This window comes from Tupaia chinensis, unplaced genomic scaffold (genome assembly GCF_000334495.1).
Source record: "Tupaia chinensis unplaced genomic scaffold, TupChi_1.0 Scaffold000082_1, whole genome shotgun sequence".
NCBI classification, from domain to species: Eukaryota; Metazoa; Chordata; class Mammalia; order Scandentia; family Tupaiidae; genus Tupaia; species Tupaia belangeri.
This window is the reverse complement of record NW_006159543.1, coordinates 1,450,370-1,477,961: the sequence shown is the minus strand read 5'-3', so window position 1 is coordinate 1,477,961 and position 27,592 is coordinate 1,450,370. Positions and strand designations below refer to the sequence as shown.

The 27,592-nt window shown below is 35.4% G+C and overlaps 1 protein-coding gene across 1 annotated transcript in view; it reads right to left on the bottom strand.

Moving 5' to 3' along the window:
• Nucleotides 1-27,592, bottom strand: part of COL4A5 (collagen type IV alpha 5 chain) — a 229,320-nt gene that overhangs the window by 14,178 nt on the left and 187,550 nt on the right. The window contains exons 39-49 of the mRNA XM_014585694.2: nt 19,642-19,722; nt 18,878-18,976; nt 18,052-18,102; nt 16,126-16,311; nt 14,367-14,375; nt 9,783-9,791; nt 7,052-7,185; nt 4,035-4,107; nt 3,829-3,900; nt 2,633-2,761; nt 1,139-1,237 (exon numbers count right to left, since the gene is read on the bottom strand). Of these exons, the coding sequence (XP_014441180.1) occupies nt 1,139-1,237; nt 2,633-2,761; nt 3,829-3,900; nt 4,035-4,107; nt 7,052-7,185; nt 9,783-9,791; nt 14,367-14,375; nt 16,126-16,311; nt 18,052-18,102; nt 18,878-18,976; nt 19,642-19,722 (942 nt within the window). The remainder of the gene's footprint in view (nt 1-1,138; nt 1,238-2,632; nt 2,762-3,828; nt 3,901-4,034; nt 4,108-7,051; nt 7,186-9,782; nt 9,792-14,366; nt 14,376-16,125; nt 16,312-18,051; nt 18,103-18,877; nt 18,977-19,641; nt 19,723-27,592) is intronic.

Here is a 27,592-nt window from a genome sequence, read left to right as displayed (position 1 = left end):
GGGGACTTATTCTCAGGCATACCTTTTTGTTGGGAGAATAGGCAGGGCATTCTAAAGAAACCTTTTCAAAATGTCTCTCTTTAATCTACCACTTATTCCCATTTCTTATTTAGCAAAATTACAATAAAGAAAAAAAGAATTCTAGAGTGCTGGGGGAATCTAAAGAAAGATTTTTAAAAATTCTTTTTATAAACAGGAGATACATATATACACACACACACACACATAAATATATATATATATATATATATATACATATACACACACACACACACGTGGATTTTCATTTCATATGAGTGTATGAATTCACAGCAGTGCCTATGATGAAGATGATACTAACTTATTTCTTTCTTAGAGATGCAGAATTAATGAAATGGTAGAATATGGGCTTTAGGAAGGCCATATGTAGCATCACTCCAACTTGTTGCCACTTATATTTTTTCCCAATAAAAAACTCTTTATGTAACTCTTTATGTTTATATTATTTAGAGTTTTATTTAATTTATCTAGAACTGCTAACATACGTAACCAATTCTGAGTTTATGATATTCTATTTTAGCAATTTTATGTTAATGCATTTCTTTATTGCAAGTTGATTCAAATTCTTGTAGGCTGAGTACAGATTTGCAATCAGGTAGCTATCAAACTCAATATTATTTAGAATACCTATTGATGAAGGACTTAAAATCTGCATATCAATGTTATCATCTCAGAATGAGCTGTCACAATGAGTCTTAAAGGTCTATAGGAATCACTTAAACATTTTGTTCATATTTACTGTATCTGATAGGGGAAATTACATCCTCTTGTGATAGTTTCAAATGTAGAAGGACTCATAATAGTTTCGAGGTGGTCAAGGGATTTAAATCAACACACTGAATACCTGGAAAACAATGATCTTGAGGAAGAGTTTGGTTTTCCAGTGCTCTAAACACATAAATAAGAGCAACCTTTGTATGCTTCTCTTATAGAAGCAAATCTCCTTGTATGTGTCTTCTGATTTTTCCCCAGCCCCAGATTCACCAGACAGCTGTGCTCCCTCAAGAGGAAGATCTCACAGCTCCAAGTGGAAGCCCTCCATCCAGAGGTCTCCCAGACTTAAAGACCACTGTCAGAAGCATCATTTTACTTGTGTTACCTGGTTGGCCTGGAAGGCCTGGGTCTCCTTTGCGCCCTCCTGCACCATCAAAACCAGGGAGCCCATTGCGTCCAGGGTCTCCTGGAGGACCAATTGGACCTAAAGAAAAAGAAATGGAGTTCACAAATGCGAGTAGAATAATTCCCCATCCAGACAGATCTAAGAAACTTAAGGTTCTTGAGACAATGAATTCATAACCTGATTTTATCTCAAATCAGATAAATGAGTCCAGACAAAATATGCAGACAAGGATTTAGCTTTAGTTTTAAACTTTCCATTGAATTCTGAAGAGATTCCCTTAACATAGCGGTTGTCTTCTTTGCTTCCAAAACCAAACAGAAGTGCATGTCCAAACTTTTGTTATCTATCCCATTGTACGTAAGGCTGTTACTGCCTCAGACACTTTATGAAAGAACTCAATCACTTAATAAGAGAGAAAGACTAAAATTAGCTATAGCTTTTTTTTTTTTGAGAGATTTTCACTGTAGGGCGCGTGCGCTCGCCAGACAGACAGAGAGAGACATAGAGACAGAAAGCAAGAAATCACCCCCCAGGGGGGATGGTCATGCCGCAATCCCTTCTCCTCCATTCTCCTCTCGGGATCTTGGGCACGCACGCACACGCGCCCGGCGTGAGTTTTAAGTCACCGGGTCCGTGACACGAACTGCGGTCGACTACGTGGGAGTCCAGCGACATAGCCATTACGCTAACTGCTGGTTCCCTAGCTTTTTTTTTAATAATCAAATTTGACTGTAGGCATTGAGTCAAATGGCCAACTAGAGAGCAGTTAGTTTAAAAGTCAAGGGAAGGCCAGCAGGTGGCATGGACTCCCACATGGCTGACTGTAGTTCAAATCCCAGACATGGTAGATTGCTTTCTCAACCCTGTCGTCACCCACTTGACTCTCTCTGATCAAGTTAAAATAAATAAATAAAATTAAATAAATAAATCTTCCCAAAAAGGAAGAAGAAGGAGGAGGGGGAGAGGTAGTAGTAGTAGTAGTCAAGGGAACTCAGATGGAAACTGATAGTCCACCAAGTCAGTCTTCAATCTTTCAGCTGGGTGAGGTAAAGAAAGCACCATATCTTAAAATCAATTTACATTTAATCACAGTTTTTAATATTAATCTAGTCTGTTCAAATTAGAATAGCCAGAGAAGTTAAAAGATGTCTGACTGGGTCTGAAATAAATTTGACCACAAAAAATAGTATTAAAAAAAAAAAAAGGAAATGCTACCTATGTTTGAAAAGGACCCAGTATTCTACTAGTTACTGAGACTCCTATTTTCAGAAACAAATTCTGAATATGTAAAAGGAGAACTAGGGAAATATTTTCAGATAGATAAACCTTAAAAAGTTGATCTGCAATGAGTACAGCAGTACATACATAGTCCCAGTTACCTGAGGCCGGAGGATTGCAAGTTCAAGGTCAGTCTAGGCAACATAGTGAGACCCTGCTTCTAAAAAAATAACAAAACATGATCTGCAAAAATACCTGGTAACCCTTGAGGTCCTGGTAGTCCTGGTGGGCCTTTTAATCCAGGCTGGCCAGGGATCCCTGGAGGACCAGGATCACCTTTGATTATAATACTCTGTCCTGAAGGACCAGGTAGCCCAGGAGGACCTAAGAGGCAAAACACACAAATTTGAAGGTGAAAAAGGTCAAAAGAAATGGATACCAAAGTGATCTAACTTCAGAATAAGAATTAGTTTGAAACAAGTTATAATTATTGGACTGTTGACATAAATAATAGAAATTTGTATGGGAAAACTAACATTATCTTACCTAGAGGACTAAAAACTAAGTAATTTCCTTAGGACTAGTGAAAAAAATTAGGCATATCATTTCTGTTTCCAAGCCTTAAGTATTAATCAGTTCAATAACTGAGTAATACTAATCCATTACAGTAAATCTAATCCATTACAAATCTATTCCCTGACAAGTTGATTCTGATTCTAACATCATTTGCAGTTCCTTTGTGTTGTCCTTGTCAAGAGACTCACTGAACTAGTGGAGAAATTTAGCAGATGCTCTATTTCATAGTCTATAAAAAACCACTGTAAGCATCTTAGGAAAAAAAAAACTATTTTAATATAAAAATCTATAAACATACATATATGTCTTCCTCGAGTGATCTGTTCAATTGGATATGAGGAAATCAATAATAAAGGCCAACAAAATTTTCAATGAAGCATTCTTGTTGGTCCTGCATTTATCTTAAATTTAAAAGGTCTGCTATAATTATTACATTAATAGAGAATTTAAGAGATTAGTAAACAGGGGAAGAATCTTTCCTATTTCCTCTCAGCTGTTAGAGACTTTGACAGTTTGGCTAAAAGACAGTTTGAAAATATCTAAATTCTTTTTTTTTTTTTTGAGAGGTTTTTGCTATAGGGTGTGTGCGCTCGTCAGACAGAGAGAGACATAGAGACAGAAAGCGAGAAATCACCCCCCAGAGAGGATGGGCACGCCGCAATCCCTTCTCCTCCATTCTCCTCTCGGGATCTTGGGCACACACGCACACGCGTCCGGTGTGAGTTTTAAGCCACCGGGTCCGGGACACGAACCGCGGTCGACTACGTGGGAGTCCAGCGGCATAGCCATTACGCTAACTGCTGGTTCCCAAAAATATCCAAATTCTTTGAGGTGCTTAAGTATCAGGTATAACAAGCTTCAGGAATAAGTCTTACCTGGGGGGCCAAGAAGTCCTGGTTCCCCCTCGGGTCCAGTTGAACCAGGTAATCCACTGGGTCCTTTCATTCCTGCAAAGAAGGTACATAAAATTGCAAGACAATTTAAAAGGAACACAGCCTTTACCCAGGCAAATCAGCGCATGGGTATCTCAACACAAAGGAGTTTAATGTAAAGGGAAACTTCAGCACATCTGTTTAAATACCTGGGAATCCTGGAACACCAGGGAGACCAGGATCTCCTTTCATTCCATTGAGACCTGGCCGGCCAGGATTACCCTGAACAAATAAATAAAATCATTAAAGTTAGAAAAAAAGACCAAGATATTATCTTATCTTGGATAGATAAATTCTTATTTAAAAATACAAGAGTATCTTTAATTTTAGGGAGAGAGGAAGGGGAGTGAGGACATGGGTATTGCATAATGATTTACAGCACTGTCTCTAGAGTCAGACTTTCAGGATTCAGTGACCAATTTCTTCTCTTATTAGCCTGTGTGACTTGATTATTTAAATAATTAAATAAACTATTATTTTTTAAAAAAGAATGATAAAGTGCGAAGGACACAGCAAAAATATAATATGGCCTATTAATTAACTGGCTTGGAGGACCATAAAAATCATTGGAAGAAGAGTCAAAAATAACTCTAGAATGGGTCTAAAGGAGAATATAGAATAGAAAGATAATTTAGGAGACTATCGTATTAGTCTAAGTACAGGATAATAGAGTTCATATTGGTATAAATGAAAAAGAGGCAAGTTTAGAACGTCTTATTGTGCCAAAATACAATAAAGTGCTAAAAGATGGAAGGGCCATATGAGGAAAACACAAGATCCAACTGGAATGAGTATCCAAATCTGCAACAATGTGAGTATTAACATAAGAAACAATAGTTTAAATAACTAGAAATCATTGCAGGGCAGTTGGTGAGGGAGAAGTAACACAAATGGACCCACATGGGAAAGGTCCTGGGCTTGCATCCCTGAGCAGGTAGGGTACATGCTCCAGTGATCTGAGCTGGCTGGGATTGGGAGTGGCTTACAGCATGAAGACTGTTGGAGATGCCTTCCTCTCTGTCTCTACCTCTCTCTTTCTCTGTTTGTCCCTCTCACATAAAATAAATAAATAAATAAATAAATGCTTTTAAAAATTTGTAAATCATGGAGAAAAAAGAGAAATCAAGGTAAGGCTCTTGCTTACAGTAGGGCCGATTGGTGTACATGAAGGTAGTGCTAGAGATGGAAAATCATCATTTTGCTACTATCTCACTAGAGATTGGTTGAGGAAAAGTTATTAATATAATAGGTGGTAAATCTAAAGGAAAATTTTTATGAGCAGTATATTTGCGTGATCCTGATGTGCTTTCCCTCAGTTTTGCTCATTAGTTGCAAGGGTCAAAAACAGACATATAATGGAGAAACCAGACAACTTGACCAGGTGATCAAAATTAAAATCACAAATGAGGGACAGATAGAAATCATAGGCCTTCTTATCTGTTACCCGTAGAAGGACAAAACATCACTCTTGTAGTTTCCAGCTGGGAATACATAACCTGAATCTAATTGTGAAGATATATTAGATATAAGAAAATTGTGAAGAAATATCAGATAAAAGAAAAAATATTCTATTTTTAAAATGGGGGAGCTACAATTATTTTTAAAATGTCAAGGTCATGAAAGAAAAATTTGGTTTAGGAATGGTTCCAGATTGAAGGAGACTAAAGAGATATGACAAATACAGTACGTGATTTGGTCTGAATCCTGTATAGGAGGAAGAAATGCTGAAAAGGACATTACCAGGCCAATTGACAGAACAGGAACATGAAAGGTAGACATTAAAGTATCTTATCTAAGTTAAGTTTCCTGAAAGTAGATAACTGTACTGTGGCTATATAAGAGAACATCTTTAATCTTAGGAAATAGGCATTTAAGAATACTTAGTAATAAAAGGAATATGATAGATGCAGCCTATTCTCTAAGTTTGTATCTTTCATGAGTGAGAGAGACAGAGAGACAGAACCCTCAACAAGATCTTGATGCTGTCATCAAACTTCAGCCAACCCTGGATCATGGGCATGTGTGTTCCAGGTGTGTTCAGGGAGGCCTCCACACTGAAACCTAAACATTTTCATGTGGGTCAGCATCACAGAGCATTGCATTTTGCCACTACATCACCATCTGGCCCTATATATATATTATATATGTTTATATATGTTATATATATATATACACACACACATATATATGATATATATATTCTATATACAAATATACACACCCTAAATATATATATATACACACATGTGTGTGTATGTATTTATAAACACACATGTACATACATGCAGAGAGAGAGAGCAAATGGGGCAAAATGTATCAGGCAGTATTCTTGAATACAGGCATGATGACATGTGAACTAGAGGCACATGAGAGAATGAGGTGGGAAGTGAGAAGAGAGTAGCGAATAAAGAGAGAAGTAAAAATTTTAAGTCTAGGTAACCAGAAGAGTAGAGGTATCAAAGGAATAAAGATTAGATATTGGAAAGTTTTAAGGGAAATTATTTTAGGTCTTTTTTTTTTCTTCTATAAAGTGGCATTTGGAGCTAAAAGACAGCCCTACCATATTGGCTGCCAACTCTACCCAAAATCCTCTTGAATAAATGGAAGAAGCTTTGAGAATCCATAAAGTAGAATGTAACTCTCCGGGTCATTAAAACCAAGATAGAAAACACATGAGTGGAGATGCCATTATTCTTTTTATAGGTGAAGACAGAAATCCAGTGTCTGTTTTTCTCATAGAGACAAAGCTGAAGTGTGCAGTGGAGCTGAAATTTGACCTTAACTTACCTAATTTCAGTCTAAAATATTCCCACTGACCATAATTACTTCCCTATGGATGGATTCATTCACTTGCAATGATGATACACATGTCTCCTTTGCATAAATTTACTTTCACTGAAATGAAGGCTTCTTAAATGTAACTACTATAATTTCAAAGACTTCAGGTAAAGTATCTTTTGAGGAATCCTTTTACAAAAATACAGCAAAGTCTTGTTAGTTATAAGACTATAGGAAACTTGCCTTCAACTTCCTTTTTAATTTACCAGCAAGCCATGCATAGAACCTGTTCAGTGGGTGCTAATTAAAATTATGCAGTTTAGAATTTTCATTTCGTATGCAAACACCCACACTCCTCTCTCATGAAATATCTACTCCCATTTCCTACCGGGAGTCCTGGTGGTCCTTGATCTCCTTTCAAACCAGGCAAGCCAGGCTGCCCAGGTTGGCCTGGGTTTCCCCTCTCTCCTTTAATACCTCCATTTCCAGGGAGACCCCGGGGACCTTCTGGACCTGGGAGACCTTGATAATGCACAACAAATGACCATATTTCAGTATAACATAAGAATAGCATAAATGTCAGGCTTTACAAAATATCAATCATCTCACTATTAGTTTGCAGAATAAAATCCCACTATCCTGATTCCCTTTCTAGTATGATTTGAACTGGGTTAAAATAAACTTTTGTTACTAATAGTGGTTTGCAGACATTTTTATTTTACATTTCATTATAAAGTAAATTCATATCTAAATAAAGTACTCAGGGTATAATAACATTTGCTTCTTTAATCCGTAACAAAGTGTTTGACTTTAAGTAAAATGAAACAGACACTGTAGGACATTGTTCTTAAATTGAAGTATGCATCAGAATCACCTGGAAGGGTTGCTAAAACAGATTCCTGCGCCACTCTCCATAGTTTTAGATTCAGTAAGGCTGAGAAGGAGCCCAAGAATTTGTATTGTAACAGGTACTTTGTAGAAGTTGAAGCTGCTAGTTCTAAGGCCATACTTTAAGAACTCCAGCTACAGGGCAATCAGGGATTCAGTACCATCTGTCTCCCTATGATTAAATTCAAATTGCTTTATTTGTAAGTAGTTACATTTATTCAGCTTTTATTACTATGCAATTAAGATAGTTATTTAAGCAAAATGTTTAATTGCATTTTAGTGATATGCTCAACACACTACCATATTTCTATGTCAGAAATGTATTGATTCAATATGCTTTTAAAACTTATTATTAAAATTTTCAGTCTTTAAACTTTAAATATTTTTGAAGAAAAGTAATTCTGTGTACATTTTATAAACAAATCAAATAATGTAAAATGATATTTTGCTAAGCTCTTTCTCTTATGCTGTATTTTTAACCTGTCTTTCTAAATAAAGATATCAGGTCCATTAAACAACTAAGGAGATCTTATCTTTGAACAAGTCTTTTGTCACTAGGTGGGAAATAGGTGCTACTTGTTTGCACAGTGTTTAGTTGCTGAGGCAGAGACTAAACCGTCCTGCCTTAAGAAAATAATTCTGAAGTTTTAAATGAACAGCCAATATTTACCACTTTTACTGTCTGTCCTCTGATAATCATGTTTTACTTTATTTTAAAATTTTTTTATTGATTCAATAAAAAATGAAGCCATATAGAGATTATTTCATAAGGAACTATCATAAGCATATAAATTTAGAATTCTAATTCACATTACATGTGACAAAGGGTCATTTTTTGATCTGAGATAAAACTCTAGTTTTAATTCCCTTTCTAACACTCTTAATACTCAGAATCAATGGTGACACACTAACAAGGCTGAATGGCACAGTTTGGAAGACTACTTGACTCTGGAGCTAGAAGGTTGGGTTGGAATTACAGTTCTATTAGTCATTAGCTATTTGACCCTAGCAAGCTTATCAACTCTGGCTACAATTTCTTCTTCTATAAAGTGGAAATAAGAATAGTATATACTTTATCAGGTTGTTGCAGGAATTAAATGAGATAGCATGTATAATAAATTCTTAGCACAGTGTCTGGCACATACTAAGAGCTATGGAAAAACTGTTTTTAAAATTAGTAGAACAGAACATAGGAACATACATTAACATATGAACCCATTCTTAATCTTTCAGTTTTCTATGATTTCATAATATAACCCTAGGCTATCTGGCACATGAGAGAGAAGAAGCAGTTTCACAATAGCATAACAAATGCTTTATCTTTAAGCAATTTCATTCATATAGTCACTCCAGCCTGGCAACCAAAAATTCTCCCTCTCAATCATAAAGGGTTAGGGTACATTGTACGTAAAGCAAAACAAAACAAAACAAAAAACCCGCTGCATTCAAATCCAATAGATGGGGTTTTCTAAACAAACTTGATAACATATGATTTAAACTAGAACTCAGGTAGCAAATTAGCTTATTAAGAAAAAGATAAATAAATGATCTGTGAATTAACCTCATAACAATGACAAGGTAAGATTAAGATGAGAAAAAAGGAAACTGTTATGACCCTCTTCCCCAGTTTGAAAAATTAGCAGAACATTGTATTATTTGAAAACAACTAGGGAACTGCTCTTTTTGCAATTAAAAGAAAATGTTGGGAAATTTATGTTAATTCATACCCGCTATTTAGGGTTTCAAATTTAAATGAACAAATTACTAGTGATATAAGGGAAATAAAAGTTTTAGCTTGAACAATATTCAATAGTTGCCTTTTCTATGAATTAAAATAGTCATGGATATACAATGAGGGCAATCCAAATTTCAAGAGAATAAAATCAGTGTGTGGAGATTACAAATGGACCAGATGCCTAAGTATCTTAATGCAGTCTTAAAGGTAAAAAATAAAAATATGTCCATTTAAATTTCAAAATGTCTTTATGTATGGATGTCCTATTATAAACAATCAAAATCACAAAGACCTAATATTTCAAATTTTTCAAATTTGATTATAAACAAGTCACCATACCTTCACCAAAATGTTAAAACCCGAGCAGGTAGTATTTGAGGATAACAGCACTCTTCAATGACTTCTGAATTATAGCAAAATAAGTGCATTTCTCTTATCACACATACAAAGCATCAAAAGAAAAAAAAAAAAAGAATTGACCAGTGAAGAGTCTAACCTTGAAAACCTGGGAAGATCAGAGTTCACCAAAGCCCAAAGATCGATGTTAGCAGTGTCAGACATCACACAGTACAAAATAAGATTATGAGTTAGAAGTGGTTCACAATATAGCACAAGTTAAACAATAATCCTTTTGCCAGCATTTCTTATCCTACAGCATAATCGGTATTCAGACAAAACCATACAAGAGTATGGAGAGCCAAACCTTTTCAAATAAAGCGTATTCTAGAGAATAAGCTGCTGGGCTTCATTAACTCAAAAAAAAAAAAAATCTACTGAAGACATCATGTTAACGCTGCTACTGTGACTTTACACAAGTTAGCATGTCAAAACATTAAAGTTGGCAAGATAGTACCATTTCACTGACAGCCTTCAGTTCCTTTAGAAAAATAACAGTTTTAGATAAATGTTTATGTTTATTTTAGCCTCTGCCATCTTTTAGTAAAAATACTAGGTTCAAATTTCTCAATATGTTTGGACTGTCCTACAGAAATACAGTTAACTGTTAAGGGAGTTCTTGGCAAAATAAAAATCCAAAGATCTTAGATGATTGAATAGAAAAATCAAAACATGAATATACACTGGCCATTACCAGACATACTTTTATTTTATTTGAAAACCATTCCATAAAGTCCTATTCTGATTTTTTTTTTTAATTCTTCAGGAAGCTTTCTTCTGTGCATTCTTGCTTACAATAAGTTAAAGAGAAAATGCCAATGTATATCTATACACCATTGAACTTAAAAATAAAGATTAGAATTTTCCAAAGATGTGAAGATTATCAGTGAATGGGAGCTTTAAAATATTTTGGCATGCAATTTCCCACCTCAAACCATAGAAAATATAGAATTTACTTTATTATTATTCAATGCACATATTAAGTCACTCTACTCACTATTAAAAGAAGGATAATTAAATAAAAAGATAAAAGCCTACAAGTAGAACTGTTCTTCAGTTCTTGGTTAGTGTTAATTGACTATAAACACAATTTCCTTTTCTTAGAAGTCCTGCTATGATTTATATACAGTGAATGTTAGCAGAGAAAATAAATTGTGCTAGAGCAATGAATCCTAGGAGTTAGAAGACCTAGAATCTATTCTTGATTTTCTCTGCTTCTTAATAACGACATGACTTTGAGCAATTCAGTCTCTCTGAGCTTGTCTTCTCATCCACATAAATGGAATAATGTCATCTGCTCTAAACTCCTTCACAAGATTGTTTTAAAGATCAAATCCAATTTTTAAAATATTGACATACTGTCTGTCTTGTGTAAGGTGCTACAGGGAACAAAAAGATGAGCAAGATTCAAACACTGTCCTCAAGGAGCTTATAATAAAGTACATTATTTGATGTAAATGATGGCATACCATAAAAACATAAAACATTATCATTATTGCCTAATAATAAAATTTTTGAAACGTTTGATATTTTGAAATTAAGAAAGTTAAAAATTGGCTTTCATTTATTTAAGTGGTTTCTAAACTACATGCAGCAAAATTAACTTAATACTTAGAGTAGAGTCTGACCACATAATTAGTTAAATAAATTAGAGCTTCTTACCTAAGATAATTCAGAGTTTGAGTTAGGCATTTTATATGTGTCTTTGTTATATAAGCACCAATAACAAGACCTCTTAGAAAAATGTCTCATTGAAATACGGTATGTCATTCGGACTCAATAGCAAAGAAAACTTTGACTCATATCATAGCAAAAATTCTAAGACTTTAATTTCTAAAAGGTAATATTCTAATGAGTTATATGCCAAGTCAATTTTATATGTAATCTCTCAATGTATTATTTTCTTTTTTTTTAAGACTGATTTTTGCTATAGGGTATGTGCATTCACCAGAGAGACAGGAAGCAAGAAATCATCCCCTGGGGGGATGACCATGCCACAATCCCTTCTCCTCCATTCTCCTCTCAGGATTTTGAACATGCACACACATGTGTCTGGCATGAATTTTAAGCCGCCCAGTTTGGGACTTGAACTGCGGTCAACTCTGTGGGAGTCCAGCGATGTAACCATTATGTCATCTGCTGGTCCCAATCTATTATTTTTCAATCACCAAAGTTTAACTGGAAAACAAAACAAAATAAAAATCTACAGCCTTGTATGTAAGTGGTAATAACTAAAAATAAACTGATGAATTGACTGGTATATTTTAAATCCAGTTTCTACTTAGATTCTATTGCAAAGATGACAACAGCACAGAGACCAGGTTCCAATAACTATGTACTTTAGAGCACATTTGGTAAATAAAATAGTAAATTGGGTTTTACAATAATGTGGCTACTGTTATTTTTCTTCTTTGAATATTCTATTGCCTCAGAAAAAAAAGGTTTCCTTGTTGACATGTGATCAAGGCTACAGCATTTTATGAAAATCCAACAGGATAAGACTCAAAATGATTACACTGTACCCTCCTATTGCATCTTTATCTTGGCATTAGCTAAATAGCATGCACTGTCTTAACTTTTTGTTGATATCCATTTAGGAGGAACACAAGAAGCAGTTACTAGGAGTTGGTGGAGATTCTGAGGTAAGAGAAAACAAGAAAGCAGATGCAGAGCCCAGTGTGCTATGGCTGAGTCTCCTGAAATGGCAGAAGTAGTATTGCTCCTTCATTTATGATTAGAACAAGAGGCTAGATCATAATAACAAAGCCATAAAATAACCTCTGCGAAAGGATGGTTCGTTGTTACTAGTAGAATAGACACTCTGCTGTACACTGGGAGTCCTAAATCAAGAGTCCCGACTTTGCCAATAATTAACAGTGTTATCTTGGGCAAGCTTAATTTCTTTGCGTCTCAGTTTTCTTACATGTGAGATTATCTCCTTAACCAAACTTTAGACAGGCTCCTCTGAGCCTTCTTTTTCACTTGGCCTCATCCTTGGACCCTGTTTTTGGCCTGCCAAACCAAGTTATGGAAAAAATCCTGATAAATTAGTTTAGAGAGAGTCTCCTCCATCCTTGATCAAGCTCCTCATCTCTCATTTCTAAATCCTTGGCCTGTTTTTAACAAGAGTCCTGTTTGTTGAGTTTAGTAAGAACACCTCTACCCTTGATGTCTTTCTTCTTAGTAATTTTCCATCACTGATCTCACTCTGCTCCTTGCTGTAAGTTCCCATCTGTCTTTGTAGTATTTGGAGTTGAGCTTGGTCACCCATCCCTATTGTAATAGTCTCTCCTATATTGCAATAGTCTTGAATAAAATCTTTTTTGTCATTTTTAACAACAGTTCAGTGAGTAATTCCTCTTTGACATATGTCAACTTACAACTTTGGTTTTTTTCTAGATCTGATATTCTATGGTTCAATGAAATAATGGGTTTGTGGAGGTAATAACACTTAGGGAATCAATTAACTAGAGATAAATGACTTCCTAAGAACAACCTTGAAAAATTATGAATTTTTAATTAATAATTAGAAAAAATGCCCTGCCATTCCCAATAGCTAGATCTCATGAGATCTTTAATTCATCCCTAAAATCTGAAAGAAGGCCCAGCTTCTGTGGCAGAGTTGATAGCAACCTGGACTGTAGTGCTGGAAGCCTAATGATAACCTCAATTCGAATCCCCAGAACAGTTGGCCTGAAATATTTTGGTGAGTACCCAAGAACCCACCAGTTGGAGGACTAAAGGAAGGAGATTGTAACGTGACCAGACCATGTGGAGGGTGCTTTTCTGCTCCTTCTTCACATATGCACATACACACTCTAACATGAATAAAGAAAAAATATTTTTAAAAATCTGAAAAAGACAATTTGCCTTGAATGCATTCAAATATTTGTGGCTTTTTTTTTAACTTTGCATTAAGTGAACATTTTTCACCATGAACCAGCAATTGTCCATTGGGTGGCTCTCGGTAATTGTTCTTTGGTGTGTACTGTTTACATGTGTATGATGAAAATATGATTCACAGTATTTTAAACTGTACTGGTTGCATTGCATTAAAAACAACAACAACAACTCTGTGTCTATTCGTCTTTTTTCACAGCAGTAGAATTTAGAACTGTGGACAACTCAAAATGTGATGATAGGATTTTTGAAAGCCTGCAAGAGGTATGCCAAATCAAGAATGACCTATTTGTAGAATTTGATAGTACATATTACCTTTTAAAAAAGAATTCCTTTTGAAAGACAGTCCAATTTCATTTTCATTAAAAGATATAAGACAAAGATTAGAAATATACTCTAGAAGAAAGGTAAACTATACAGTGCTGTTTTAGGTGCTATAAATTTTCAACTAAAGATGACAAATATATGAATTTTGCAGTGTTAAATTGGTTTTCCTAATTAAGTAATTTAGAGTCTACAATAGAAACAGTGGGTACTACACGTTACTGACAAGTTACTGAGATAGGGCATGGTAAAAAATTGAATTGGCATATATGCTCTTAAGATATATTCAAACACTTGAAAACATTAGGTGATGTATGTGTATATATATACACATATACATACATACACATATATGCATATACATATACACACATGCACACAAACATAAATATGTGTATATAAATATATAAGAAATATTTCAAACTTCATGCATTTACTACTTTGGAGTTAAGGAGCTAACCTGTAGGACCTGGATAGGGATCAAAGTTCACCAAGGCCCATTGTCATCATTAGCAAAAAGGAAAAACATCAAAACTATTAGAAATATCAAGAAACTAAAGTATTACACTAAATATTTTCAAGTTAAAATTTAATTCCATGAAAGTATACTCTGAAAGTTTATATTCATGCATCTGTACATAAACCAAATTATTATCACTTAGCATCAAGACTAAAATGAAAATCGCACATAAAACATATTTCAAAGAGCTAAAAATCATTTTTATAATAATCATTACCATGAGCTCAGACTATAAATAATCTATTCTAAAAGCAATTGGGTTAAAAACTCCATTTTATTTTGAAGTTTATGAACAAATTGAAAAGTCACAGATACTCATCAGGTGTGTGTTCTTCTGACTACTTTTTGTTATTCTTTCTTTCTAAATAATAATTTTTAAAGCATCTTTGCAACTAATGGTTTTACGTTGACATATTTCAAAGTAATGTTCAATAGTGAGCTCCATTACTCGTAAAAAACCACAGTGCTGATTATAATACGAAAAGGATAATAGTTTGGTTTACTTGAATTGCTCCATGCAAAATCATACTTGACTTAATTCTTTATATTACATGCAAGAGAGTTAACATGGCTGAGGAGATTTTCACTGGTTTTCATCAATAGTAAACAAAGGCAGAATCTTAGTTAATAATTTCTATAAAGAATCAAGTCATATTAGACCTAATCTGGCTTTGAAAATGATCCTCTGAACACAGAAGGTGATCTCACTTAAACCATATTTTTAGAGACTATCTTATTAAAAATGAACTCTATGTCACTTTATATTTTACTGCAACTTAACTGAAAATTTTCATTTTTACATGAATTTTAAAAATAAGTAAGGGACTTCTAAAGGCTAAAAGAATAATTGCTTTGTTTCATTCATCTTAGGTTTCTCCTATTTTTTAAATCAATGAAGGCTAAGCTTGTATTTATTAGGAAAAGATAACTTGAATATCAGATCTCAAATGTCTGTTAATAATCAGTGATTGATAATAATAATTGTTAATTGATAATAATAATTGTTAATAACCAGTGATTGAACTCAGCAATGTTAATCCAGGATGAAAATGAGCATGTCCAAATTAGTAAAATGAAATGATACAACACATACACAAAGTGAAAAGGTGAACAGTGAATGTAAAAGGGAGATTATGAGAGCAGTGAACACAAGACATATGAGGTACAGACATGAGGTTGGTATGAAGAGATCGCTAGTCAATTTGATCATGCTGTGATGTTGAAAATAAATTTGATTGTCTAGTACCTAGTGAAGATCATTTTTCTTTTTATCATGCCTGGTGACATTTGCGGATCGTGTAACAGAACAATAGCAACACTTCTGGTATGAACCACAAGCATCTACTGGTGATCTCTAAAATGATTTCTGTGTACATGCTGAGAAGCTCACATTTAGAAATGCAAATGGCATTTTGCTGCCAGGTTATCAGTATAGTTTTATCTTTAATAACAAGATGAATAAAGCCACTATTTCCTTTTTTCTTCAAGTTGTTTTACTTCAACTTTAAGTAAATGATGAAATTCATTACTTAAAAAAATTATTAGATGCCATGGAAATGGATGGAGCTAAATATAAATCAAGCTATTTACTTGTAAGAAGTTCATATATTACAAATTCTGAAGTACTAAACACTGAATAACCTGCCAGCAAAATGAAATAAATGGATTAACAGACCATTCTCCTACCACCTTGACATACCTGGTCTCCCAGGAGGACCTTGGGGCCCAGGATTGCCTTTGGGGCCTTCTAGAGCTGGACCTGGAGAACCAGGAGGACCTGCAGGACCCTGTACACCAGGGAAACCCTGAAAGCCTTGTTCACCCTTTGGACCTGGAAGCCCAGGGTTGCCTGGAGTACCAGGTAATCCTCCATCACCCTTTTGACCTATAAACATAAAGTGACATTAGAGAACACATTTAACAATAATGAGTATAGTCTTGCTTATAGGACTAAAGCTATACAAATTTGTTAGAGCGGTAAACAGAATTTGGCAAACCAAATCCCAAATTCATCCCCAAAATTACTTCCTATTAAATATATGTATCTGTTATCAGAAGTATTTATTACAGTAAGCATGCAAATGTAGAAAAACTAATAGTGTATATACTTTCTTTTCTTTTTGGAGAGGTTGTGTGCGCTTGCCAGATAGACAGAGAGAGACAGAGAGAGAAAGTGAGAAATCACCTCCCAGAGGGGATGGCCACGCCACAATCCCTTCTCCTCCATTCTCCTCTCAGGATCTTGGGCACGCACGCACACACACCTAGCATGAGTTTTAAGCCGCCATGCCTGGGATGCAAACCACGGTCAACTACGTGGGAGTCTAGTGACATAGCCATTACGCTAACTGCTGGTCCCAATAGTGTATATACTTAAAAGTACTCTTTGTATTAGGACATAGAGCAAATGATTACATAATCAGTAACTATGACTAAAAAAAAATACAAAAATTTAAAGAATAAAGTTGGGATCAGCAGATGGCATAATACTTACGTTGCTGGACTCCCACATAGTCGACTGTGCTTTGAGTCCCAGACCTGGTGGCTTAAAACTCACACTGGTGTATGTGTGTATATGCCCAGAATCCCAAGAGGAGAATGGGGGAGAAGGTACTGCAGTGTGGCCATCCCCCTGAGAGATGATTTCTCACTTTCTGTCTCTCTGTCTCTCTGGTGGGCAAACATCCCCTACAGCAAAAATTTCTCTCTCTAAAAATAAATGAGAAATAAATAAATAAATAAATAAATCCAAAGTCACTTCAAGAATAGATTTAAAATAGCTGGACACAATTCCTAAAACAAATGTTTTAAGATTAAATTTTCAGACGAATGGTAGATATAGACCTTTAAGGGGGCTATGTGTGTTCCTGAAGACCATTCTACCTATGATTAATAATCATAATCTAGTCAAACTATTTTTAACATTTTTTCTACATCACTAACACTTTTTTTTTTTTTTAGGTTTATGCTATACGGCAAGTACACTCACAAGAAACAGAGAGAGAGAGACAGAGAGAAAGTGAGACATCATCCCCCAGAGGGGCTGGCCACATTGCAGTCTTTTTTCCTCCATTCTCATCTCAGGATTTTGGGCACACAAACACATGTGCCTGGCATATTTTCCAAGCCACTGGGTCTAAGACTTGAACCACACAACTGACCATGTGGAATCCAGCTGCCTTAACCCACTATACCACTTGGCTGGTTCGATAAGACATGTTTTAAACTGGAACTCTAGGGGACCAGCAGATGGTGTAATGATTCTATCACTGGACTCCCACGTAGTTAACTGTGGTTTGAGTGCTGGACTCAGTGACTTAAAAATCAGACCAGGCATGTGTATGTGCACGCTGAAGATCTTGAGAGGAGAATGAAGGAGAAAAGATTGCAGCATGGCCATCTCCCCTGGGGGTGATTTATCACTTTCTGTCTCTATGTCTCTGTCTCTCTGCTGAGTGCACATACCCTCTATCAAAAATCTCTCTAAAAAATAAAATGTAACGCTAGCTTTGAGTTTTCTGGGTTTGACGTGCACTTTGTAACAGTAAATGATGAAGATAGAAAAATAAATGTACTGGAGAATATTTATTTTATGGATTGATTTAGCATGCTTTATTATTCTTACCAGAAAGTCCTGGGAGTCCAGGGGGTCCTGGGAGTCCAAAGCCTGGTTGACCTGTCAAGTTACAAAACAAAAATCTCAAATGGATAATGCTAATTGAAACAAGGAAAAATTCTTTTCAGATCATTCAAGTTTTGCTTTTGGTTTTAATTGCTAGAGGGTATATGTGCAATCCAGAGAGAGAAAGCACCCCCAAATGGGGCCTGATCATACCACAATCCTTTTCCCTCCATCTCTCCAACCCAGGTGGATATGTGTGTACACACACCTGGCATGTTTTCTAAGCCACCAGTGCCAAGATTCAAACTGCCTTCAGCCACGTGGAAAGAGTCTCCATATGCATAGTACTTAACTGTTGTGCTACTGAGCCAGCTCCATTGAGCTTTTTACTAAGTGCTACAATGTATATTGTATGAAATATTGAGAAGATTTATTTCCAACACAGAGAGCTGTAATTTAAATATGAGGAAACTATGTAAATGCATATTCTATTTGTGATGAGTGTTAAATATGTCTTTGTATGAAAATATATTAATAAAATATCAATAACATGGTGAAACACAGAATTTGATTGAAAAAGCTGAATAACTTCTTGACATGGAAAATTGAACAAGAAAAGATATGCAGTTTTTTGTAAGAGGAAGGTAACTTGATCAACAAATACAAACTAGTATTTTCAGGATGACAAATAGGAAGGTAATTAGGAAGAGGAAAGTGTATGGTAATTTAAAAGGGAAGAAAGAAAATATTTCATTTGAGGTAAGATAGGGCAAGAAAGAGTAGAGAAGGAAGAAATTTAAAATTCAGTAAAAGTGAAAAAGTACAGCACCTGGTTCACCCTTCTGTCCAGCTGGTCCAGGAATACCATCTTGACCGGGTTTACCTTTTTCTCCTGGAGGCCCTGGTGGTCCAGGATGACCTCCACCACCTAAGAATAAAGTAGAGCAGGTTACACCCATCCTCCAAACCCCCTTTTCTTGCCGTACTATCCCTTCTGTCCACATTAGCTTTAAATAGTTTTATTTCTATCCAAAAGACACAAAGTGCTTCTGAAGCATTCCTTTAAATTATGAAATCTTAAGAAAATGATGTATAAAAAAGATGAAGGGGATATTAAGATTAAGAAACAGTCTTACTCACTGTTCTTTTTCACTCAACATTCAAAACCTTTCAGTTTCTCATTTTAATATGGCATTAGACCATCCAAGAGAATAAGGTATGAGGGGTGAAGGGTTCTTTTATAGGCTTCATATGGGGTCAAGAGAAGTAATTTACTTTAGAAGTTAATAAACAAAATTGCTACCTCCTGCCATTCCAAAAAAAAAAATCAGAACTTCTGTCTTCTATTATAGGATATTTGTATTAATTCTCCTTGGAAAAAAGCATACCTAGAATATAAGGTCCCATAATGGTAATTTTAAGTAATTTTTATTAAGAGTTTTCAGTTTGTACCTAACACGCAGGGCTAAGTGAATGATCGCCATGTTTCCTTATCTTGAAAGTGTTCCCAGCTGAACATGATTTAACTTTCCCAAGTTGCATATGATAAGCCTTAGTTTCATAGAACAGCAAATTGTTATTTTTCATGCTTACCTACAGGACCAGGTTCTCCTGGAAGGCCAGGGTTGCCAGGAGGACCATTAATACCTTTTGGTCCAGGAAGGCCTGGGGTACCTAGAGTAAAGAGTTCAATTTAAAAATAAGATAAAAACTGCACTACTTTATTTTTTCTCCAGTGCAGTTATTTAAAAATTTTACTTAATTTTTTATGTAAAAAATACTTTTTTGTAGAAAAATTGAGCAGAAAGTAGAGAGAGTTCTGAAATCATCTCCCCCTAACACACAGTTTTCCCTATTATTAATACTTTTCATTACTGTGGCCCATTTGTTACAATTAAGAGCTATAGGGACCAGTAGGTGGCATGGTGGTTAAAGCGCTGGACACTCCTGCATGGCTAACCCTGGTTCAAGTCCCGGATCTGGTGGCTTGCTTTCTTACTTCCTCTCTTTCTCTCTCTGTGTCTCTCTTTTGTCAAATTAAAATAAATAAATAAATAAATAAAATTAAAAATAATCATTCTTTTAAAGAAAAAAAATAAGAGCTCCAAATCAAACTTACAATTTATAGTGTTAGCATAGAAAAAGTAAAAAACAAAAAGGAACCCAAAAGATGTTGGTATTTGCTGGGTATTTTTAAGAGTAATTTTGAGTTTCAGATTTGCTTATCCAGGGGTCAGACTTATATCTTTATAACATAAGAATAGCTAGCACCAACTACATTGGTAGAATTTGTAATATTCCACTGTATGGATACTTTTAAAAATTTCCACATTTTTTTTTTTGGAGAGATTTTCACTGTAGGGCGCGTGCGCTCGCCAGACAGACAGAGAGAGACATAGAGACAGAAAGCGAGAAATCACCCCCCAGGGAGGATGGTCACGCCGCAATCCCTTCTCCTCCATTCTCCTCTCGGGATCTTGGGCACGCACGCACACGCGCCCGGCGTGAGTTTTAAGCCACTGGGTCCGGGACACGAACCGTGGTCAACTACGTGGGAGTCCAGCGACATAGCCATTACGCTAACTGCTGGTTCCCAAAAATTTCCACAATTTTAAAAAAGTCATTTGTGTTGTTAGACATTTAGGTTGTTGCTGGTTTTAGCTACTATAAATATCCATTCTCTTCTTTGTGGAAACTTGGTCTATTTCCAGTTTTTAGCTATTATTAATAAAGTTGCTATGACTATTTCTGCACAGATCTTTTTATGGACATATATCTTTATTTGCTTTAGGTAAATAGTAAGGAGTATTATTGCTGGGTCAGAAAGTAAGTGTCTGTTCCATTTTATTAAAAAAAAAAAACTACCAAATCATTTTACAGTCACAATAATGTATGTGAATTCAAGTTGTTCTAGATCCTTGTGCAACATATGTTATAATATCAGTTGTTGTTTTCTTAAGTTTATTTATTTTCTCCAGGATACGAGAGAGAGAAAGAGAGAGAGAGAGAGAGCATTTCCAACAAGGTCTGGATGCTTCAATCTACCCCTCACTTTCAGTCAGCCCCCAATCATGGGCAAGCATTTGCCCAGAGTACACAGGGAGGTCTCCAGACTTGAATCAGGAACCTTCTTATGTGGGATTGCCTCACAGCATGCCATATTTTACTGCTATGCCACCATCTGACTCCATGAGTTGTTCTAATAATAGCCATTTTGAAAGGTATGTAGTGCTATGTCATTGCAGCTTTAAATTTATATTTCTCCAATGGCTAATGATTTTGGTTACCTTCTCATGTGTGAGCTGACCATCTGTATATCTTCTGTGAACTGTCTGTTCAAAAACTTAGCCATTTATCAAAAGTAGATCTTATTTATTATTATCACTGAGTTGCAGAAGTTAATACATCCCAGATAGCAGTCATTTGTCAGATGTATGTCATTTGTCAGATGTATGTTTTGCAAATATTTTCTCCTTGTCTGTGTTTTTCCTATTCATTTTCCTAATGATGTCTTTTAAAAAAACTTAACTTTATTTATTTGTTTATTTTAATTTGACCAAAGGGGGGGGGAGAGAGAGTGAGAAAGAGAGAGAGAGAAAGAAAGCCGCCAGGTCCGGGACTCGAACAGCAGTCAGCCATCAGCCATGTGGGAGTCCAGTGCCTTTAATCACCATGCCACCTGCCAGCCCCTCTAATGCTGTCTTTAAATAAATTGAAGTTTTAAATTTTGATTAAGTCTAATCAATCAATATTATTTATCTCAGTCATTGCTTTTAGTGTCCTAAGAAAAATCTGCCTATTTGCAAGTATCAAAAATATTTGGCTATGTTTTTCTCTAAATGCTTTATGGTTTTAACTTTTATGTTAAGATGAAGATCTGATCTGAAACTTCTATTTCTATATGATGCAAAGCACAGGTTGAGTATTATTTTCCCTACATGAACATCTGGACCTTTCAGGGCAATTTTTTAAAAAGATTTTGCTTTCCCCAAAAAATCATCCAACTTAAAGCATAAAGAGAAAGAAATGGAAAAAATATAGACAGAGCATCTATGATCTGTGAAAAAGTATCTTCTGATTAAATATTCATATAAATGTATTTCAAAAAGGAGAAGAGAATATATGAAGGAATAATAACTGGAATTTTTCAATGTTCTTAAAAAACAACCATATAGACCCAGGAATATCAGTGAATACAAGGATAAAAAATAAAACCACAACTATTCAAAACAAAGAGAAATTATAAAAAAACCAGTACAGAGAAAAAATCTTAAATTTTCTAAAGAATTATTTATTTATTTTCACTAATTATTATTATTATTATTTTAATTTCACCATAGAGAGACATACAGAGAGAAAACGGCAAAGTGAGAAAGCAAGCTGCCAGGTCTGGGACTCAAACTACAGTTGGCCATGTGGGAGTCCAGTACCTGAACCACCATGCCACCTGTTGGCCTCAACAGAGAGCAAATCTTAATGCATCCAGAGAAAAAGCAGACAACTTAAAGGAGAAATATAATAAACATAATTATTTACTTATCAGAAAATATGAAGTCCAAAAGACAGTAAGACATACTTAAAGTGCTAAAGAAAATAATGATCAAACATAGATTTCTGTAATGGGAACCAGTAGTTAGCATAATGGCTATGTCGCTGGACTCCCACGCAGTCGACCGCGGTTTGCGTCCCGGACCTGGTGGCTTAAAACTCACACCGGGCGCGTGTGCGTGTGTGCCCAAGATCCCGAGAGGAGAATGGAGGAGAAGGGATTGCGGCGTGACCATTCCCCCTGGGGGGTGATTTCTCGCTTTCTGTCTCTATGTCTCTCTCTGGTCTGTCTGGCGAGCGCACGCGCCCTATAGCGAAAACCTCTCCCCCCAAAAAACAACAACAACAAAAACAAAACAAAAAAAAAACACATAGATTTCTGTATTTACAGGAAATTTCATTAAAATGAAGGCAATATAAAGACATTTTCAGATAAATGAGGTGAGAGAATTCACCATTAGTAAAGACACTTTACAATAACTGATAGTGGATATATATCAGGTTTAGACAATATCAAATGTAAATTTGATGCACAGAAAGATAGAACACTGAAAATGGCAACTATAAAGGCAAATGCAAAAATTAGGGCTTTTTTCTCATAATAAATTCTTTTGAGATCAATGGACTGTTTAAAACAATAATAGCAATTAATTTTAAGATTTATTATCTATGCGAGAGTAGATATGAGCACAATCACACAGAAAAATAATATGATATGTAAATATAAACAGAATTACACTGTTGTAAGGATTTTATATTGCATATGAAGTGGAACAATATTAATTTATTGCAAAGCATAGTAAGGTGGAGAAATCATTTAAAAATAATAAAAACAGGTATAGGTTAAAAACCAATAGAAGAGATGGCATGGAATACCAAAGAATATTTGATTAACACAAAACAAAACAGAAAATGAAGGGCAAAAGACAAACAAAAAACAAATACTAAGATGGTAGTCTAAAACACGAACATAACATTAACTATAAATGGACTAAACACTCCAAATAAATGGGAAATATTGTCACACTGGAAAAAAGACAAGATATGAATATATGTTTGTTGATAAGAGGCATCATTTAAGTATACAAACAGGTAAAAAGTAAAAAAAAAAATAAATAAAAACATGAAAAAGAAAAAGATATGCCAAAAAACAATAAAGAATCTGATCTACCTACAATCTTATTAGATAAAGGAGACTCCAAAAAAAGAGTATTATGAATAATAAGAGATATTTACATAATAATGAAAGGATCTGCTCTTGAACAGAAATCACTAAAATAGAAAAAAAAAAGCAGACAAAATCAAACACAGAAGTTAATTCTTTTTTTTTAGAGGTTTTTGCTATAGGGCATGTGCACTCACCAGAAAGACAGAGAGAGATAGAGAGACAGAAAGCGAGAACTTACCCCTCCCCCAGGGAGGGTGGCCACGCTGCAATCCCTTCTCCTCCATTCTCCTCTCAGGATCTTGGGCATGCACGCACACACGACCAGTGTGAGTTTAAGCCACTGGGTCTGGGACTTGAACTGTGGTCGACTACATGGGAGTCCAGAGACATAGCTATTATGCTAACTGCTGGTCCCCACGGAAGTTAATTTGAACAATTAATAAAATTTAGTAAACACAGGAAGATTGATGAAGAGATAGAAACCAAAAATTACTTATATAAAATATTTAAAAAAAACATACTTCACTGCATATCCTGCAGAAATCAAAAGGACAAAACGAAGATTCTATCAGCAACTTTATGCCAATAAATTTGAAAGTTTAGATAAAATGGTCAATTTCTTTAAAAAATACAATCTATCAAAATTGACATAAAAATAATCTAGATAGTGATAAAACTCTAAAAGACTTTAAATATGTACTAAAATAGTTTCCATAAAGAAAACTACAAGCCCAGATTCCGTGAATGGTAAAGTCTATGAAACACATAATAAAAAAGAGAAAAAGAGAGAATACTTCCCAATTCATGAGACCATCAAATTCCTATACAAAATGTTCACAAGGACACTGTTAAAAAGGAAAACTAGGGGGACCAGCAGTTAGCATAATGGCTATGTCGCTGGACTCCCATGTAGTTGACTGTGGTTCGAGTCCCAGACCCGGTGGCTTAAACTCACACTGGGTGCGTGTGCGTGCGTGCCCAAGATCCCAAGAGGAGAATGGAGGAGAAGGGACTGCGGCGTGGTCATTGCCCCTGGGGGGTGATTTCTCGCTTTCTGTCTCTCTGTCTCTGTCTGTCTGGCGAATGCACATGCCCTATAGCATAAACCTGTCCAAAAACAAAAAAAGGAAAACTAGGACTAGGACTCAGCTGCAGTGGCTCAAGCTACTAAGAAGTTGCTGCTTGGAGGCTGAGGCCACATGGGAGACCCAAGTTTGGTTCTTGGCCTAACCTAAAAAGGCTATATACACTAGCCCTCACCTATAGTCCTAGTTATGTGGGAGGTTAAGTCTGGAAGATCGCAACATAGCGATATCATGTCAAAAGGCATTCTCTTTTAGTCTCTCTCTCACTCTCTCTCATAAAAAGGCAAATATAAAAGAAAGAAAATCATAGGTTAATACCTCTCATGGCCATTAACAACTTCAATAATAGCAAATCAGTTCCTAAATACTCACAAATAATATATATAGCATGATAATCTTGGAGTTTACCCAAGAATGCAAGGTTATTTTGACATAAAATGCCAACCAGAGCCAAGCTAACAGTGATACAGATGGTAGGGTGATGTTGTGTGATAGTGGAGCCATATAGGAAGGCCCTGGTTTCAGATCTCAAGTCAACCTGAACATGATGCTGGGCTCACCCATGGGTGTGCCATTGATCCTGGCTGACTGGAAAGCTGGAGAAGGACATCATGGTGTGACAAGACCCTGTCGGGGGAGGCTGTGTCTCTCTCCCTCAAACAAATAAATAAACCAAAAATAAAAATCAGTGTAATTCACTATGTCAACAGAGTAAAGAGACAAAAAAAAAACAACTGACCATTCCTGAAGATTAAAATAAAAGGATGTAATAAAACTCTCAGCAAACTAGTACTACAGAGAAATTTCCTTAATTATCTATCTATCATGTATAAAAGATATCCTGGTGTGAACAGTATATTTATTTAAAAGATAGTGTGAGTTTAGGGAAAAGATAATAATATAACCACTTCTATTAAACATTGTACTAGAGGTCCAAGCCAGTATAATTATGCAAGAAAAATAAACATAAGGTATAAAGAATCAAAAAAAGGAAGAAAGACTGTATGAGGTGATATGATAGTTTATAAAATAAAACAAAAAACTATAATAAATGAACTTTTATAATATGTAAAATCAACAGTTTTCCCATATAAAAGTTCAATATTCCAAAATCAATCATTTCTACATACACACAACACACAATTGGAAAATGAATATGGAAAAGCAGTATTTAAAATGCTGTCTGAAAACATCAAGATTCTAGGGAAAATTAAACAAAAGATGTTCAAGATTTTTAAAATGAAAGTGCAACATACGGAAGACTGCATATTGTAAAATGTAAATGCTTTTAAAATTAATTTAGAGACTTACTGCAATCTTAATGAAAATGCCAGCATATACCTTCTAATGGAAATTGATAAACTAACTTCAAAAATTCAGGTAAAAGCCTAGAATAGCCAAGAAAAGCTTTAAAAAACTGAAATATGGTCACAACAGTTAAGTGTTGTATAATGGGAGTCAGATTCCCCCATGGCCAACAATGGTTCCCTGCTGTTGAAAACAAACCAGGGACATGTGCATGTGTACATCAAATTCTGATGGGATGGAGAAATGGAGGAAAAAAGATTATCGACCATGTTCCACTGGTGAGTGCTTTCTCTCTCTTTCTCATGAGTGCAGGTGCCTTCTCGTAATTAAAAAAAAAAAAAGTCAAAACAAAGTTATAGTACTTATACTACCGTATTTCAAGGCTTTAATTTACAGTAATTCTGACAATATTGTGTTATAGCAAGAATAGAAAATAAACCAATGGAACAGAATACAGAGTATAGAAAGACACCACCTACATATATGGTCATTTGATTTTCTGAGAAAAGAGTAACTGCAATTTATTAGAACTTAGATTTCTCATGTCTTAGAAAACTAGAGAGGAAAGAGCAATTCTGGACCAGACGGTAGCATGGTGGTTAAGATGGCTGGATTCCACAGGACTGACAGTGCAGTTTGAGTCCCAGACCTACAACTTAAAAACACACCAGGAGAACCAGCAGATGCTGTAACGGGTACATTGCTGGACTCCCACGTAGTCAACCACAGTCTAGTTCCAGACCCAGTGGCTTGAAACTCACGGCAGGCACATGAGCATCTGTGAACAAAATCCTGGGGAGAGACTGGAGAAAGGAGTGCTGTATGGCCAGCTCCCTGCGGGTGACTTCTCACTTTCTGTTCTCTGTCTCTAGGGCAAATGCATGTGCCCTATAGCAAAAAGTCTCTCTCTGGAACACACACACACACGCGCGCACACACACACACACACACATGCATGCTCAAAACTTCAAAAGGAGGGAGAAATGAAGGAGAAGGAATAATAATGGTGTGGCTATTCCCCATCATGGAGGAGATGATTTCTCACTTTCTTTCTCCAACAAGCACATGTGCCCTCTGGCAATTTTTTTTTTAAATTCAAACAAACTTATATTTTTGTGGGAAAAGAAATGAACCTTGAACTCTACCTCATGCTATAAAAATATTTTTATTTGAGACAGATTTTAAACTTAAAAGTGAAAGTTCAAACGTTAAAGGTTATTAAAAACTAGAAGAATATTACTGTTTCCTTGAGCAGGCAAACATTTATTGAAAAGAAGACAAAAAGCACTAAGCATGGAAGAAAAGATTGATAAAAATTTATTACAGTTAGTACCTTTTGTTCCTTACACAACAACATTAAAAGAGTGAAAGGAAAATCTGAGACAGGGAGAACACATCTGCAATAGATATATCTGACAATTCATCCAGAACATAA